The 19,480-nt window shown below is 38.2% G+C and overlaps 1 protein-coding gene across 1 annotated transcript; it reads left to right on the top strand.

Moving 5' to 3' along the window:
• Positions 1-10,958: 10,958 nt before the first annotated feature.
• hhla2a.1 (HERV-H LTR-associating 2a, tandem duplicate 1) lies at positions 10,959-18,204 on the top strand. The gene is made up of 7 exons (XM_079804165.1): positions 10,959-11,593; positions 14,918-15,202; positions 15,873-16,151; positions 17,008-17,334; positions 17,453-17,542; positions 17,645-17,707; positions 17,833-18,204. The coding sequence occupies exons 1-7, from the start codon at positions 11,524-11,526 to the stop codon at positions 17,892-17,894; spliced, it is 1,176 nt and encodes a 391-aa protein (XP_079660291.1). The 5' UTR covers positions 10,959-11,523; the 3' UTR covers positions 17,895-18,204.
• The last annotated feature ends 1,276 nt before the right edge of the window (positions 18,205-19,480 follow it).

Below are 19,480 nucleotides of genomic sequence, written 5' to 3'. Positions count from 1 at the left end.
TAGGATATGATTCGACAGGGCAAGAGTTAACCCTCACACCCTACAGTGAATAAATATAGGATATGATTCCACTGGGCAAGGGTTAACCCTAACCCTACAGTGAATAAATATAGGATATGATTCCACAGGGCAAGGGTTAACCCTTACCCCACAGTGAATAAATATAGGATATGATTCCACAGGGCAAGGGTTAACCCTAACCCTATAGTGAATAAATATAGGATATGATTCCACAGGGCAAGGGTTAACCCTAACCCCACAGTGAATAAATATAGGATATGATTCCACTGGGTAAGGGTTAACCCTAACCCTACAGTGAATAAATATAGGATATGATTCCACAGGGCAAGGGTTAACCCTAACCCCAAACAGTGAATAAATATAGGATATGATTCCACTGGGTAAGGGTTAACCCTAACCCCACAGTGAATAAATATAGGATATGATTCCACAGGGCAAGGGTTAACCCTAACCCCACAGTGAATAAATATAGGATATGATTCCACAGGGCAAGGGTTAACCCTAACCCAAACAGTGAATAAATATAGGATATGATTCCACAGGGCAAGGGTTAACCCTAACCCCACAGTGAATAAATATAGGATATGATTCCACAGGGCAAGCGTTAACCCTAACCCTACAGTGAATAAATATAGGATATGATTCCACAGGGCAAGCGTTAACCCTAACCCCACAGTGAATAAATATAGGATATGATTCCACAGGGCAAGGGTTAACCCTCACCCCCTACAGTGAATAAATATAGGATATGATTCCACAGGGCAAGAGTTAACCCTCACCCCCTACAGTGAATAAATATAGGATATGATTCCACATGGCAAGAGTTAACCCTAACCCCACAGTGAATAAATATAGGATATGATTCCACAGGGCAAGGGTTAACCCTCACCCCCTACAGTGAATAAATATAGGATATGATTCCACAGGGCAAGAGTTAACCCTCACCTCCTACAGTGAATAAATATAGGATATGATTCCACATGGCAAGCGTTAACCCTCACACCCTACAGTGAATAAATATAGGATATGATTCCATAGGGCAAGCGTTAACCCTCACACCCTACAGTGAATAAATATAGGATATGATTCCACAGGGCAAGGGTTAACCCTAACCCTACAGTGAATAAATATAGGATATGATTCCACAGGGCAAGAGTTAACCCTCACACCCTACAGTGAATAAATATAGGATATGATTCCACAGGGCAAGAGTTAACCCTAACCCCACAGTGAATAAATATAGGATATGATTCCACAGGGCAAGGGTTAACCCTAACCCTACAGTGAATAAATATAGGATATGATTCCACAGGGCAAGGGTTAACCCTAACCCTACAGTGAATAAATATAGGATATGATTCCACAGGGCAAGAGTTAACCCTAACCCTATAGTGAATAAATATAGGATATGATTCCATTGGGCAAGAGTTAACCCTAACCCCACAGTGAATAAATATAGGATATGATTCCACAGGGCAAGGGTTAACCCTAACCCTACAGTGAATAAATATAGGATATGATTCGACAGGGCAAGAGTTAACCCTCACACCATACAGTGAATAAATATAGGATATGTTTCCACAGGGCAAGGGTTAACCCTAACCCCAAAGTGAATAAATATAGGATATGATTCGACAGGGCAAGAGTTAACCCTCACACCCTACAGTGAATAAATATAGGATATGATTCCACTGGGCAAGAGTTAACCCTCACACCCTACAGTGAATAAATATAGGATATGATTCCACAGGGCAAGAGTTAACCCTAACCCCACAGTGAATAAATATAGGATATGATTCGACAGGCCAAGAGTTAACCCTAACCCCACAGTGAATAAACATAGGATATGATTCCATAGGGCAAGAGTTAACCCTAACCCTACAGTGAATAAATATAGGATATGATTCGACAGGGCAAGAGTTAACCCTCACACCATACAGTGAATAAATATAGGATATGTTTCCACAGGGCAAGGGTTAACCCTAACCCCAAAGTGAATAAATATAGGATATGATTCGACAGGGCAAGAGTTAACCCTCACACCCTACAGTGAATAAATATAGGATATGATTCCACTGGGCAAGGGTTAACCCTAACCCTACAGTGAATAAATATAGGATATGATTCCACAGGGCAAGGGTTAACCCTTACCCCACAGTGAATAAATATAGGATATGATTCCACAGGGCAAGGGTTAACCCTAACCCTATAGTGAATAAATATAGGATATGATTCCACAGGGCAAGGGTTAACCCTAACCCCACAGTGAATAAATATAGGATATGATTCCACTGGGTAAGGGTTAACCCTAACCCTACAGTGAATAAATATAGGATATGATTCCACAGGGCAAGGGTTAACCCTAACCCCAAACAGTGAATAAATATAGGATATGATTCCACTGGGTAAGGGTTAACCCTAACCCCACAGTGAATAAATATAGGATATGATTCCACAGGGCAAGGGTTAACCCTAACCCCACAGTGAATAAATATAGGATATGATTCCACAGGGCAAGGGTTAACCCTAACCCAAACAGTGAATAAATATAGGATATGATTCCACAGGGCAAGGGTTAACCCTAACCCCACAGTGAATAAATATAGGATATGATTCCACAGGGCAAGCGTTAACCCTAACCCTACAGTGAATAAATATAGGATATGATTCCACAGGGCAAGCGTTAACCCTAACCCCACAGTGAATAAATATAGGATATGATTCCACAGGGCAAGGGTTAACCCTCACCCCCTACAGTGAATAAATATAGGATATGATTCCACAGGGCAAGAGTTAACCCTCACCCCCTACAGTGAATAAATATAGGATATGATTCCACATGGCAAGAGTTAACCCTAACCCCACAGTGAATAAATATAGGATATGATTCCACAGGGCAAGGGTTAACCCTCACCCCCTACAGTGAATAAATATAGGATATGATTCCACAGGGCAAGAGTTAACCCTCACCTCCTACAGTGAATAAATATAGGATATGATTCCACATGGCAAGCGTTAACCCTCACACCCTACAGTGAATAAATATAGGATATGATTCCATAGGGCAAGCGTTAACCCTCACACCCTACAGTGAATAAATATAGGATATGATTCGACAGGGCAAGAGTTAACCCTCACCTCCTACAGTGAATAAATATAGGATATGATTCCACATGGCAAGCGTTAACCCTCACACCCTACAGTGAATAAATATAGGATATGATTCCATAGGGCAAGCGTTAACCCTCACACCCTACAGTGAATAAATATAGGATATGATTCGACAGGGCAAGAGTTAACCCTCACACCATACAGTGAATAAATATAGGATATGTTTCCACAGGGCAAGGGTTAACCCTAACCCCAAAGTGAATAAATATAGGATATGATTCGACAGGGCAAGAGTTAACCCTCACACCCTACAGTGAATAAATATAGGATATGATTCCACTGGGCAAGGGTTAACCCTAACCCTACAGTGAATAAATATAGGATATGATTCCACAGGGCAAGGGTTAACCCTTACCCCACAGTGAATAAATATAGGATATGATTCCACAGGGCAAGGGTTAACCCTAACCCTATAGTGAATAAATATAGGATATGATTCCACAGGGCAAGGGTTAACCCTAACCCCACAGTGAATAAATATAGGATATGATTCCACTGGGTAAGGGTTAACCCTAACCCTACAGTGAATAAATATAGGATATGATTCCACAGGGCAAGGGTTAACCCTAACCCCAAACAGTGAATAAATATAGGATATGATTCCACTGGGTAAGGGTTAACCCTAACCCCACAGTGAATAAATATAGGATATGATTCCACAGGGCAAGGGTTAACCCTAACCCCACAGTGAATAAATATAGGATATGATTCCACAGGGCAAGGGTTAACCCTAACCCAAACAGTGAATAAATATAGGATATGATTCCACAGGGCAAGGGTTAACCCTAACCCCACAGTGAATAAATATAGGATATGATTCCACAGGGCAAGCGTTAACCCTAACCCTACAGTGAATAAATATAGGATATGATTCCACAGGGCAAGCGTTAACCCTAACCCCACAGTGAATAAATATAGGATATGATTCCACAGGGCAAGGGTTAACCCTCACCCCCTACAGTGAATAAATATAGGATATGATTCCACAGGGCAAGAGTTAACCCTCACCCCCTACAGTGAATAAATATAGGATATGATTCCACATGGCAAGAGTTAACCCTAACCCCACAGTGAATAAATATAGGATATGATTCCACAGGGCAAGGGTTAACCCTCACCCCCTACAGTGAATAAATATAGGATATGATTCCACAGGGCAAGAGTTAACCCTCACCTCCTACAGTGAATAAATATAGGATATGATTCCACATGGCAAGCGTTAACCCTCACACCCTACAGTGAATAAATATAGGATATGATTCCATAGGGCAAGCGTTAACCCTCACACCCTACAGTGAATAAATATAGGATATGATTCCACAGGGCAAGGGTTAACCCTAACCCTACAGTGAATAAATATAGGATATGATTCCACAGGGCAAGAGTTAACCCTCACACCCTACAGTGAATAAATATAGGATATGATTCCACAGGGCAAGAGTTAACCCTAACCCCACAGTGAATAAATATAGGATATGATTCCACAGGGCAAGGGTTAACCCTAACCCTATAGTGAATAAATATAGGATATGATTCCACAGGGCAAGGGTTAACCCTAACCCTACAGTGAATAAATACAGGATATGATTCCACAGGGCAAGGGTTAACCCTAACCCTACAGTGAATAAATATAGGATATGATTCCACAGGGCAAGGGTAAACCCTAACCCAAACAGTGAATAAATATAGGATATGATTCCACAGGGCAAGGGTTAACCCTAACCCCACAGTGAATAAATATAGGATATGATTCCACAGGACAAGGGTTAACCCTAACCCTACAGTGAATAAATATAGGATATGATTCCACAGGGCAAGGGTAAACCCTAACCCCACAGTGAATAAATATAGGATATGATTCCACAGGACAAGGGTTAACCCTAACCCAAACAGTGAATAAATATAGGATATGATTCCACAGGGCAAGAGTTAACCCTAACCCCACAGTGAATAAATATAGGATATGATTCCACAGGGCAAGGGTTAACCCTAACCCTACAGTGAATAAATATAGGATATGATTCCACAGGGCAAGGGTAAACCCTAACCCCACAGTGAATAAATATAGGATATGATTCCACAGGACAAGGGTTAACCCTAACCCAAACAGTGAATAAATATAGGATATGATTCCACAGGGCAAGAGTTAACCCTAACCCCACAGTGAATAAATATAGGATATGATTCCACAGGGCAAGCGTTAACCCTAACCCCACAGTGAATAAATATAGGATATGATTCCACAGGGCAAGGGTTAACCCTAACCCCACAGTGAATAAATATAGGATATGATTCCACAGGGCAAGGGTTAACCCTAACCCCACAGTGAATAAATATAGGATATGATTCCACAGGGCAAGCGTTAACCCTAACCCCACAGTGAATAAATATAGGATATGATTCCACAGGGCAAGGGTTAACCCTAACCCCACAGTGAATAAATATAGGATATGATTCCACAGGGCAAGGGTTAACCCCAACCCTGAGATGAAGGTGGAGTTTGGGGGGGGGGGGGGGGGGGGTGCTGGAACAGCTGAGACTGAGGAGAGGTTAGCAGCTGTTAGATGGGTTAGATGGGCTCGCTCCTCCCTAAATTACCTTTAGGAACTTCACTAAATAAAACTACTCAAGTTTTCTGATACTGGTGTACCCATCATATACTGGGGCTTGAATAATTAATACGGTTGATTAGTCAATAAGTTAATAAGCTGTTTTCCAGCTGTATTTGTTTTATCATTGCTTTTGCTGTTAGGTTCAGTAACGTGCCATTTTGTAACATTTGGAGTTAATTTTCTAATGACACATTTGTACTCAAAACAAATGTTACCGTCATTGTGTACCAATTATTGGGGTCTGTGTTCGGGTGCCACATTGTTTCTATTATGTAGTTATGGTGTCTACACAATATCTACTGTATTATTTACTTGATGTTTCTAAGTAAAGCATACACTTTAAAAGTGTGGTTTCATTTAGTGTTATATTTTTTGAGTAAAAAGGAAAGGAAACTTCAACTAAGTTGCAATAACTCAACCTTTTACTGGCCAAGTTAAATTGTAAAATAACATTGCTTATTTTCTTTGTTTACTTAAGTTAATATCACATATGGAATTAAGTAAACTAACTAAGTTAAAAAATCTGTGTGCAAAAACTTGCAAAAGAAAAATTAAGTAAATGTTTTTCAGTGTAGGCTTTGTGAATGGTGTTCTTGGATGGATGAGTGAATGGATTGAAGGATATTGACAACGCTGCACTGTTAGACATTTCTGTAATTTGTACAGTTATTTACTATATATCACCCAGTATAATACTGTAAATTCTCTTTACAGTAAATAACTGTAATTCCCGTTGCATCATGGGTATTTTCTATGACGTCAAACACCAAATACAGTGATTTCCTGTATTTTTTTAAAATAAAGTATAATACTGTATTTACCACAACGGCCTATTTGGCACAATTGGGATCTACAGGATTTGCTTTAGATTTATATTAGGAACCATCAGTGCAGCGTTGACAGTTTCACCCGAGGAGAGAGCTCACGGTTCCAGAGAACATATGTGTCCGGACACCCTGCAAAGATTTTTCATCCCCCGTGAGAACGGCAAACAAGCAAGGTAAGTGTGATTTGTACTATCCGCGGTTGTCTGCACCCCAATTTTAGCTTGTCAGCATTGGTGCTAAAAACTGAGGTAAATCTAACGTTTTATGAATTTATTGAATTAGATTAGGAACCGGTGCAGCGTTCTAAGTTTTGCCCGAGGAGAGAGCTCACAGTCCGGACAACATACTTTACATAACGTTAGGTTATCATTTGCTTAAACTTTGCTGTTAAAAACTGAGGCAAACCTAACGTTTTATTAAAAAAAAAATGAGTTTATTGAATTAACGTTAGATTAGGAACCAGTGCAGCCAGCGTCGTGTGTAACGTTACTGCCCGAGGAGAGAGCTCACGGCCCGGACAACATACTTTACATAACGTTAGGTTATCATTTGCTTCAGCTTTGGTACTAAAACTGAGGTAACATAAACCTAACGTTTTATTTTTAAAAAGACTTAACGTTAGTGAGTTTATTGAATTAACTTTACCAATACAATGAAGGTTTTGTTTATCGAGCATATTAAGCGTACATTTAGGACGACGTTAGTTAGTAAATTAACGTTGGCCACTAGTTGCAAAAATAATGTCGTTAACAAACAAAGTTTACATTTGGATTGACATTATTTATTTTACATTTTAGATAAGAATACCAGGAGCCTGCCTGTGCTGTGCGACACTGGAACTCATACAACGGTAAGTAACGTTAGTCCTCTTTGTTTCTCCACATATTACTGATAATTCAAAGTTTTTCTTGTATGTTTTAGTCGGGTCTGTTTAACAGAATCACACAATTATTTAGTTTTTCCACCTCTTTTTAGCTGTAACTAGCCATGTACCATGTTTTTTTTCATAAATTATATTATACTAAAATAATCCAAAACTGTGTTTGTCCAGGACTGACAGATTATAATTTTATTTTCTGGAATTGAAGCAGTCCTGGACAATTTTTGGATGATTTTGGCAGATGAAATATAATTTATGAAAAAAACATGGCAAAACTTTAGAATAATGTTGCTCAAGTGCAAACCTGAATACATTTCTGAACACAAAAGAAGAAGAAGAATGTTTGTAACCTAACAGATTGAGGCACCATTCACTTCTATAGTAAATTTTTTCCTACCATGGAAGTGAATGGTGCCTCAAAATTGTCTGTTTACAAACATTCTTTAAAAGGTTTAGAACAACAGGGCGACTAAATGACACAATTAACTTTTTTTTTTTTTTGGTGAACTATCCGTTTAATGACGGACCATTATTCTAAAGTGTTACCAAAAACATTTAAAGCAAAGGCACTAAGGGTGATGAAATTTAAAATATCTTTATTCTCTTAATTTTCTCTTGCTTTAAGTTTTTTTCGTGAGGAAAAACCCAGAGGAGGGAACAAGATGCACCACCAAAACCGGAGTGAGTCGGAAGACCGGGGAAGTTGTGAACAGGAAGACAACTGTAATCAACAACAGAGTGTCATCCTTCCTTCGCCACCTAATGGAGTTTGAATGGAAAAACTTGGACTAGGTGAGACACTTTTTTAATAGGATATGTAATGTACACAGACACTTACGCTGCATTCACACAGGGCGTCATGCCGGTTAGAAATTTTGTCTGACCTGAGACAGCGCCAACGCCACGTGACAGTGACATATGGCATCAAAGCACCTCGAGAGCAATTCGAGAGCAGTCGGCTAATACAGCTGGTGCAGTTTCTCCAGAGCGACTGCACAGACTTTGATGATGACACAGCTGTTCCACGATTGGCCAGATTCTCCGCATGACAGCGATCACATGTGTTTCGTGTTTATTCTAAAACCTTCAGTTCCTCTAATGCGCACAAATCTCTTTTTTATAACAGTTAAATCTCTTTTCATGTAGTTGCGTTGTTATATTGTCATGTTTATCAAAATAAAACAGATGAAAACCGTAGCCCCCACTTCATTGATAGTTTAGGCTTGTATGTTGAACTTTATTCTTGTACAAACACACGCTGTATTAAGTAGTGCATAAAGTTTTACATGACAAAAAATGTCTCTGAAACATCTGTGCATTGACAAATATTGCATTTATTTCACTTCAGCTGATAAAGTGTGCAAACACAGTGCAAGCGTCACTGCGGGAAGCAGTTCGACTTCACGTCTCCGTTTGCAGCTCCTCCCCGCCTGCACGCGGCTACTCTCGCCGATTGGTTGCATCCAGCCACAGCCGATGTCCAACACACCTTTCAACTTCTGCCGCTTGCAACGTGAGTGAAGCGACGCGACGGAACCCACAATTCAGTTCAGCAATGCATGACGTCAACCATTCAAAGTAAATGAGAAGCGAACCGTGTGAATGCAGCATTAAGTTTGAGGATACCTTACTAAAGCTAATGCAGTATACATGTAATCCATCCTGCAATAAAAGGTTACATTGTTGTTTTTGATTAAATAGTTTGTGAAATCATGTTGAGGTGATTCAGTAATATTACTTTTTTGGAGCATGTAGTTTGTGCTGCTGCTACTATTATGTACTGACAGTTTTCTTTAGTTTTTTACTCAATATCAATTTTGTTAAGCTAATAACAGAGACACCTCTCTAATATGCAATCAGGTTCAGCATCACTACAAAGTACATTCTTCAAAATATTCATAACATTGAATCACCAGCTAAAACAAAAACTGAACATTTCATTTCACATCTTCATGAAGGCATTGCAGGACTGGATTAGACTAGACAGCATACGTTTAGCTAGGTGTACCTCAAAGTGTTAACTGTCTATAAAATAGTATTTTACCATTATGATGAATTGTAATGGGATTATTAATTTTTATTAAATTCCAACAGTGTAAAATGTTTGTGTATACTCAAATTGTATGACTAACTTCATATCATTCTTATCTAGAGGGACTTCTTGCCATAAAGGAGCAGAATCCTGGTTCCTGTTTGAAATCATCCAATGTGGAAGATGACACAGATCGGTACAGACATGAAACTTGTGTTTGTGTTGTGTTGTGATAACTTGTTTCAGAATTAATTTGCTCTTTGTTTATATTTTATTCATGTATATGTGTATTTTGCACCAAAGTTACAGTATTCTTCAACCAACTATTTACAGTATTCTACCAACTATTTTCTGTTTTTAAAATTGTAGCTCAAACAATAGTGTGTGGCGCTAGCAAGGTCATGGGTTCAATTCCCAGGGAAAGCAAGAACTGACAAAATGTAAAATGTGTATCTTGAATGCAATGCAAGTCGTCTGCCAAATGCATAAATGTAAATGTAAATAAAATGTAAAATAAGTGATATTGAATGCACTCTGATTACTTTTATACATGATTTTCTGAAAATAAGATTTGATTCGAGGATGTTTTAAAGTGAACTTTTTCCACACATTTACATGTTTAAGTTAAAGCACTTAAAATGTTTTAAATAAAGAATTTTATATTTCATAATAATTGTCTGTTTGGATTACTTCTGTAGGATAGATTAATGTAAGAATTAATGTAATTCAGTAAGTATTAATTATTGAATAGGATTAGGATTAATGCACTGTTAACCAAGGTTTACAGTAACAGTACTGTATTACAAAATTACAGTAACATGTAGTTACTGTAAACTGAAATGCGGTTATTGTACTGTAAATCTCAAATACAGTAACTTACTGGCAACAGTGTTGCCAGTAAGTTACTGTAAAATCTCTTATAAATGTCTAACAGTGTGACTGTCTGAACAAATCGATCGGATTGCATCTGTTGCAAAATGACAATGCGGACAGTCATTCCTAGATACTGGATTTGAAAACCAAAATTGCATTTGTCTGTAGTGTGATTACAGCCAATAGGAATGTATTTACTGGACAGAACTGAAGCAGAACTGCCATGTCATCAAACACATTGACCACAATTCTGCTATTGCCCTAGGGGACTAGATCAGTGCAGACAAGTAAAGCACTTTCTCAAGCCTCTGCATTTGTAAACCTGTAAGGTTGGTATGACAACTTGCACCTGTCAAAGTCTGTAATGCTACAAGTTTGGACTCCTTCTATGGATTACACATCATTCAAATGGAGCTGTGGAATGTCAAAAAAAAACATTTTTTTAAGTGTTATTGAGCCATCTAAGGGCTCCTTCCAGGAAGGAAACAACTGATTGACGTCATAAGAATCTTTACTAATCAGCAGGGTTACTGCAATCCACTATACTAGGTACATATACATGGTTAGCACACTCTTAGAGTTTGGCAAAGTGAGCAAGAAGTTGGTCAGGACAGTTGCAGCATGTCTATATTTAGCAAAGGCTCATCAAAGAACAAGGTGTTGAGAAAAGACAAAGGACTTCAGAAAGCTTGACCTGGGGGGATGTGGGAAGGTTATCTTCCAGTCATTCGCAGGAGTATGGGGTAGGCAGTAAAGGGTTTCAGCTGCCATTTAGTGACTCAACTCATGATCTATGAAGAGGCGTGGAAACCTGTCCACCCACTCTCTCTCTCTTTCTCCTTCTCTGTCATTCATACCCACAGTAAGCTCACTCAGCAGAGTCAATATTCAGAAATCACATGAGGAACTCTTGTTTTTTATTCACAAAGACTTTCATTCAGGTGGACCCAAGGGATACTTCTTTTTTTGCCTGCCTGTGCTGTTGGAGCAGTAAAGAGGAACAGGGTCTGATTACGTCCCTGAGAGAGACTCTCTGAAGAGTCTCATCTTCTCAGCAATTTTAGTGCCAAACCTCTTTTTTGCATCAGTACGTTGTTGTGAGGGAGAATGTCAAGGACTCACTTTGGGGCTTACGTTGTTTTATGGATTTTTTCCTTAGTGGAGTGTAAGGTTCCAGGTAAGATTAACTTATTTAGATTTTTGACATTTCTGTAAAAGTGAAGTAACTTTTTTTCTTATTTTCCATTATGTCATTCACTTTTAGGTCCAGAGTTTGAGTTAGGGTTAGGGTGTACAAAAATACCACTTTCCTTTATGAAATGAAACAATTTAAAGTTCTGTTCTTTTAAAAGAAAGTGAGTGATTTACTTTTATTTTACTTTGGCTCTTGATCGGCTTTGATTTCAGTACCTGCTGCTTTCATTTATGATCATTTCATGTTTGTACGTCACAGTGGCCAGGCTGAAGAGATGCCAGGAAAGACGTTATGAATATACCTTACGTAATTTAAGTGGATGGAATAGGGCTCGAATGTTGGCAAGATCATCCACAGACATCTGTTTTCTAGTTATAGGTAGTTCTCCTCAATTCTTTCCAGTACTCAAATTAAATGAAACAAATATTAGATTATGATTGCCATTGATTGCTTTTGCTGTTAATTATTATTAAATAGGTTAAATATATATGTTATTTTAGTATTATTTACATACTACTGTAGCATTTATTTATTTTAATAATATTATTTTATTTTTAATATTTTAATAGTTGTATAATAGTTATATAGTACTATAATATAATTTAGTAATACATTTTTGTTTAAGCATTAATTAATCATTAATTAATGTAACTAAGTATTATCTTTCATCTGAAGTGGCTGATTTATCTTTTTCATTGGGCCACTTCTTTTGAATGTGCATTATTCCTGCAAAAGATCAACAGCCAGGAAAGATGAATGATTGTTATAAATATACCTTGTTATGTAATTAAAGTGGATGCTACTCTTAGATCTCAAGTGGAGGCAGAAGTTCAGCTAATGTGTTTTTGAGCTCCTCCTTGTTATAGTCTGCAAACGAAGGAGATGAGCGAGTCTGCTAGAATTCACTCTGACTCGTCATCTGTTTGGACTAACACAGTTACTGTGAATATTTCGACAAGCCAAGACCTCTCCAGGGACTCTCTATAATAGATCTAGACTAGACATTTAGCTGAAAGGAAAGTGTGCCATGCATGACATCAAGATAAGTTGAGAAACACAAGTGCAACTGATCCATTACATCATAACTCTTCCATATGAGATTTTGCCACGCTAATGGCAATAATAAAAATTGTATAATATCAACATAATCAATGATCAATCTAACACATTATTATCAATGCCGATTAATCTGTAGAAAGAGATTGTTTGGTGCAATCTGAGTCTGGCAATGCATGCAAAGCTAGGCCAGTGTCACAGCTTAAAGGTCATGCCTTCATGCACTCTGCCGCTGCTGTTTATTTGGTATTTATAGTCAAACAATCCTCTTGCCTATTCCGATAAGGTGAGTGTGTTGAACGCTAAACAATCACAGTCATAAGTGGTCATTACTGATAAATGTCCTCTTAGCATGATGTTCTGGGTGAACACACAATTGTAATCACCCACAGAAAAGGACAGACGGCATATAAGGGCAGCAGAACTCACTTTTTCTGAGAAAAAATACGGCATATATACGGGTGCACATATGTATGTATTGTACACATGCACACATATTTACCTTGTGGTTCGGAAACTGGGTGTAGAGATTTACATATACGACAAAAGCATCAATCCAGCATCATCTTATCATCAATATCTGGAGAAGGAAATATTTGAGAAGCATTAATTCCATGTTGGTCTAGGCTGGTTAGGGTTAGGTTAGTGCTGGTCTAGGCTGGTTAGGGTTAGGTTAGTGCTGGTCTAGGCTGGTTAGGGTTAGGTTAGTGTTGGTCTAGGCTGGTTAGGGTTAGGTTAGTGCTGGTCTAGGCTGGTTAGGGTTAGGTTAGTTTTGGTCTAGCTGGTTAGGGTTAGGTTAGTGCTGGTCTAGGCTGGTAAGGGTTAGGTTAGTGCTGGTCTAGGCTGGTTAGGGTTAGGTTAGTGCTGGTCTAGGCGGTTAGGGTTAGGTTAGTGCTGGTCTAGGTGATTAGGATTAGGTTAGTGCTGGTCTAGGCTGGTTAGGGTTAGGTTAGTGCTGGTCTAGGCTGGTTAGGGTTAGGTTAGTGTTGGTCTAGGCTGGTTAGGGTTAGGTTAGTGCTGGTCTAGGCTGGTTAGGGTTAGGTTAGTGCTGGTCTAGCTGGTTAGGGTTAGGTTAGTGCTGGTCTAGCTGGTTAGGGTTAGGTTAGTGCTGGTCTAGCTGGTTAGGATTAGGTTAGTGCTGGTCTAGGCTGGTTAGGGTTAGGTTAGTGCTGGTCTAGGCTGGTTAGGGTTAGGTTAGTGTTGGTCTAGGCTGGTTAGGGTTAGGTTAGTGCTGGTCTAGGCTGGTTAGGGTTAGGTTAGTGCTGGTCTAGCTGGTTAGGGTTAGGTTAGTGCTGGTCTAGCTGGTTAGGGTTAGGTTAGTGTTGGTCTAGGCTGGTTAGGGTTAGGTTAGTGCTGGTCTAGTTGGTTAGGGTTAGGTTAGTGCTGGTCTAGCTGGTTAGGGTTAGGTTAGTGCTGGTCAAGGTTGGTTAGGGTTAGGTTAGTGCTGGTCTAGCTGGTTAGAGTTAGGTTAGTGCTGTTAGATTAGTGCTGGTCTAGCTGGTTAGGGTTAGGTTAGTGCTGGTCTAGGCTGGTTAGGGTTAGGTTAGTGTTGGTCTAGGCTGGTTAGGGTTAGGTTAGTGCTGGTCTAGCTGGTGGACCAGCAGAGTCATCTGAAACTCTGAATATAGTAATACAAGTCAAGTGCTAAATTTTAAATCACATTTCAATCAAAATAAATAAACATCATTACGTAATTAAAATGTTGTACGTATCATCTGTTGCATCAAGTTCAAAGTTGAAATTTGCTTTATTTTTATTTAGGAAAGTTTATCTGTAAAAATCCAGCTGGCAGTCACTGACCCCCTAAAAGTTGTAAACTTGTTGTAAAAGGTTATAATAAATGTTAAAAGCACTTAGAAGAATGTTATTGCAGTCAGGAGCATGACATACTATTGTAGACAATAGTGACATTGTGCACTTCAACAATTGCTGAAAGCCAACCAAAGTCAAGGGCCCATCTTAAGGGAACACTATCACCATAATAGTGACAACATACTTCTACAACATTCACACACACTGTTTGTTGTGGTCTTGCTGGGATAATCCAACATGCAGAAGACAGCATATGCTGCTCCATCAGCAAACCAGCAACCCAAGCTGGTACCAGTGTGCAAAACGTATGCTTATGCTGGTGTTCAGCAATGCTGGATTTTTCAGTCAAGTCAACTGGACATCCCTGCTTTAAACAATACTCATAAATCATTCTTGTAAATGCAGGAATATCTTAAAAGCCTTTTTGTTGATTTGCAGAGGTTCGTGTGACCTGCATCTTCTCTGAGGACTGTATTCTTCCCTGCACTTTCACGCCCAATAATGGTGATCTGAACATTAAGTGGTACCAGCAGGATGTGATCATTCTCAGTTTACAGCCGGCGGGACAGAGGCTTAGCAATGGCAACACGTGGCTGTTCAGTGACGACGTCTCCAATGGCAATGCATCACTTCTTGTGAAACAAGTAGATACAAGGAGTAAAGGACGATACAAATGTGTGGTCAACAATGTGACTCAGACATATGTTGTTGCAACAGTGGAAGGTTTGATTTATATTGATTTATTTGTAAATGTTTTATCTGTGATTAATAGTCGTCAACCAATGTGGGTTTATCAGTAGGTTAGGACTACATCTGTTATTATTACCATAATTCAGTGTTTCCCAGCAGTGTTCCCACCAACATTTTAGAGTTCTCCCTCTTCTGATCCCTCTATTTCTGGACTTGGAGTCCCTACTAATGAGCTGATGAGTTGAATCAGGTGTGTTCGATTAGGAATAGGAAGAGGAAATTGGTCGGTCCTAACCCATACCCTAACCCTAACCCATACCCTTAAATAGGGCACTATTTGAGGGGACAGCCATTTGTAGTGTTGTCCGAAACCACAGAGTGCACTCATTTAATCCCACAATGCACCAAAATAATTAGTGTACAACGAATGTACAAATTCAAGTGTACTTTATTAGTGGATTAATGTAGGGAATAGTGAATGAGGGGGCGATTTCGAACAGCCATGGTGTGCCTCCAGGAACAGGTTTGGAAAACACTGCCATAATAACCTATCCATTTGTATAGTGATGAAGATTTTGATTTAGATATTGACCAATTCTATTATGACAATAGCTAAATTTTGACTGATCGACTCTTAATATCAATATTTTTTTATTGGTATTGATACTTTATCAAATATTTTTTTTCATTTGATGTCCTTCAGCTCCCATCAGGATGATCTCCATTAAGACAGACCCGTCTGGGCTGATTCGCTGCTCTACTGAAGACGTGTACCCGGCTCCGGTGGTCCAGTGGAGCACAGAGCCCAGATCAGCTCCTGCGGCCCTGAGGCCCCTCACACGCATGGCTCCGGCCGGAAAGGGCCTTTTCACAGTGGAGAGTTTTCTAAAACAGCAGAACAACAGTCTCCATCAGATATATGTGTGTAACATCACCTCCAAATATGGCACGCAGACATGGACTGCTTCATTAAAGCTGCAAGGTAAAACTTGTGATATATGCTGTAGTACTAATACAGATGAATGTTATAAATGTTATGCTTATGAATATAAGGTGATAATCAGTGTTGGGGGTAACACATTACAAGTAACTTGAGTTACGTAATAATATTACTTTTTCCAAGTAACTAGTAAAGTAACGCATTACTTTTCTAAAAGTTTACAACAAAATATCTGAGTTACTTTTTCACATTAATTTGACTGACAGCTCTCCTGCCCTCATGTTGAGTTAGTGCAGAGGCGTGTATGTGAACATGATGGTTATTGTAGTTCTAAATGTGAGCATTTATTTATCTCACTTGCACAATAAAGATTCTATTCTCCTCAAAATGAATAAAATCAGTCAAATGCAAAATCAGAATACTATGCAAACCTCCAATAATTAAATGTTAAATAAAACAACTATTTTTATGCATTTAATCTACCTTTATATTTAATTTATCAATGTCTTGCTGCTGACCTTTGATGAGGAAAATTACTAGATTTTTTGTTTTTATTGGTAAAACTTTTTTCTCCTGCATCCTATTCTCCATTATCCAGAGCTGCGCCCTCTAGTGTTCATGAGGGAATCGGCATCTTTACCTCAGCCTGGGGCTTATTATTTACATGTTGGTATGAAGAGGTCTTTACAAAAATATAACTTTTTTGTTATAAAAACAAAACAAAAACAAGCCCTGCCCAGGTGAGAAAAAGTAACGCAAAAGTAATGTAACGCATTACTTTTCTTAAAAAGTAACTAAGTAACTCAATTAGTTACTTTTTAAGGGAGTAACGCAATATTGTAATGCATTACTTTTCAAAGTAACTTTCCCCAACAATGTTTTCTCATGTATAAAACAGAAATGAGCAGCTCTGAAGGGCAAGACCTGATTATTCCATGTAGAACTCCCAAGAACCTTCAGTCCTTCTCTCTCGTCTGGACTTTTACGTCAGCAAACAAAACCACAGATGTCCTCGAGTACGACAGCAGGACCCATAAATCCAGCCGCTCCTGGGATCATGCAAAACTGGAAGAGGACAACGCATTGAAAGGGGATGTTTCACTAAACCTGCAGAAACCTGTTGGCTCAGAACATTCTGGAATCTACACATGTGCCTTCTCAGGAGCAGAGGCTCGGCATCTGATCCAGACCAGTGTTAATATTACATCCTTCAGGCAGGGGAAAGGTATCCACTGATCCATGAACTCATCCATCCAGTAATTAATCTGTGGGACCAAACATAGAAGTCCTTTCCTGCTAAAACACTGTGGCAGTTTAAACGTTTTCTCTCTTTCTCTTTGTAGATTTTCTTAAATATAATCTGTGGATGCTGGGTATCGTCGCAGGATTAATCACTCTTCTCGCAATAACTTTGGTTGTTAAAAAATACAGAGGTAATGCAGTAAACAGAACTCAATCCATAATATTTTGTCTGCATAATAATGTTGTGTATATATTCAGTCTGTAAAAATGGTCCATGATATTTATGTTCACAGCAAAATCAAAAAGAAAACACGAAAATGCTGAAGAGAACGCGGAAATGCAAAGCATGAACTCGGGTACTGTCCTGTTTTTTATTTTATAATTAATTCATAAGAAGCACTTTATAGAAGTTTTCTGCCAAATCAAATTTTTAAACATAGATTTTCAATTTTGCAACTGAATTTTTTCTTTTCTTTCATAGCCAAAACATTGGAAGAGCCACAAGCAGGAAGTAAACTCATGAGAGAGCCTTCTCCCAGTTAACCGTGGACAGATGACAGAGGAATCAGAGGAAATACACGTTTGGAGACCAGTCGATGGGACTTTATTTCTATGCATTCTAGTGTTTGTGTGAACAAAATGTCATTCAGACATTTTAAGAAACCGAATACATCTCTTGTATTTTATGTTTTTGAATGGTACTTTGATTAAATATTTAAAAAAATAATATATTAAAAAAATAATATATTATTTATCAATACATTTTTTAAAAATTTCCCATAAATCTCACACTGGCTGTTTTTACAATGTTTGTAATAAATTTGTAAAATACAATACAATAAATATTATTTACAAATATATTATTTATCCATATTTTATTAGTAATTTTCCATAAATCTCACACGGCTATTTTTTGCAATATAATTTGTAATTACACTACTGTTCAAAAATTTGAGGATAGCAGGATTTTTAAAAAGAAATTCATACTTTTATTCAGCAAAGATGCATTAAATTGATCAAAAGTGTCAAAAGATTTATATTTCAAATAAATGTGGTTCTTTTGAAATTTCTATATATCAAAGAATCATGATAAAAATGTATCAAAAAAATGACACAGCCCAACTGTCCTCAACACTGATCATAATCATAACTGTGTGTTGATCATCAGATCCTCATATGAGAATGAGTGAAGGGTCATGTGACACTGAAGACTGGAGTAATGATGATAAACTCAGCTTTGATCACAGGAATAAATCACACTTTACTATATATTCACATAGAGAACAGTTGTGTTAAATTGTAATAATATTTCAATATATTACTGTTTTTATTGTATTTTTGATCAAATAAATAAAGTTTCCTTTAAAGACATTCAAATATCTTACCATCCCCACACTTTTGAACGGTTGTGTTTTTAATCATAATCATCAACTTATTTAGGACTAAAATAACCACAACATGACACATGCATGGACAGACCACACAGTCCGCTTTGAGGTTTAAATGAACCGGTTTGTTCTTTTTCCTGGTTATTTTTTCTTTATCCTCAGCTTAACTGTACCCATTACATGGCCAAACCAGTTCTGGTCACTATATGTCCACTCATGCACTCTCTGGATAATCATTTACTGGTTTAATTGATATGTCCACAAGGGTCTTTCTCTCCCCCTTTCTCACGCGCACACACTCTCAGGACACATGTACATGCACAGAGAGAAAGATTGACCATCACAATAAATGATCTGAACGTGTGGCATAGTCTGACAGTCATGGTTCTGCTGTTCCTGTGTGTTGCATTTGTACTTTTACTCAGGACTTGTGTTTCTGGGATCAGCGTTACTAAAGGTAAGACCACATATGGACACACATGCTCACTTTTGATACTTCTCAGTGTGATATAATGCTACTCTCTTAAGGGAAAAATAGAAAAATGACCATCCATGTCTCTACATGCTTTTTAATGGTTTTGTTGTCTTTTTAAAATATTAAATGTGCTTTATCAGAAAAAAAAGTGATTCTATAATGTACAATAAAATGTTTCATTTATAATATAAAACATAAAATACAAGATCAAATATTTTGTAGATGATAAGTGAATAAATTGTTACTGGAATATTTCTTTTATTGGA

This window comes from Gobio gobio, assembly GCF_949357685.1.
Source record: "Gobio gobio genome assembly, chromosome: 22".
NCBI lineage: Eukaryota > Metazoa > Chordata > Actinopteri > Cypriniformes > Gobionidae > Gobio > Gobio gobio.
This window is presented reverse-complemented; position numbering and strand designations above follow the sequence as displayed.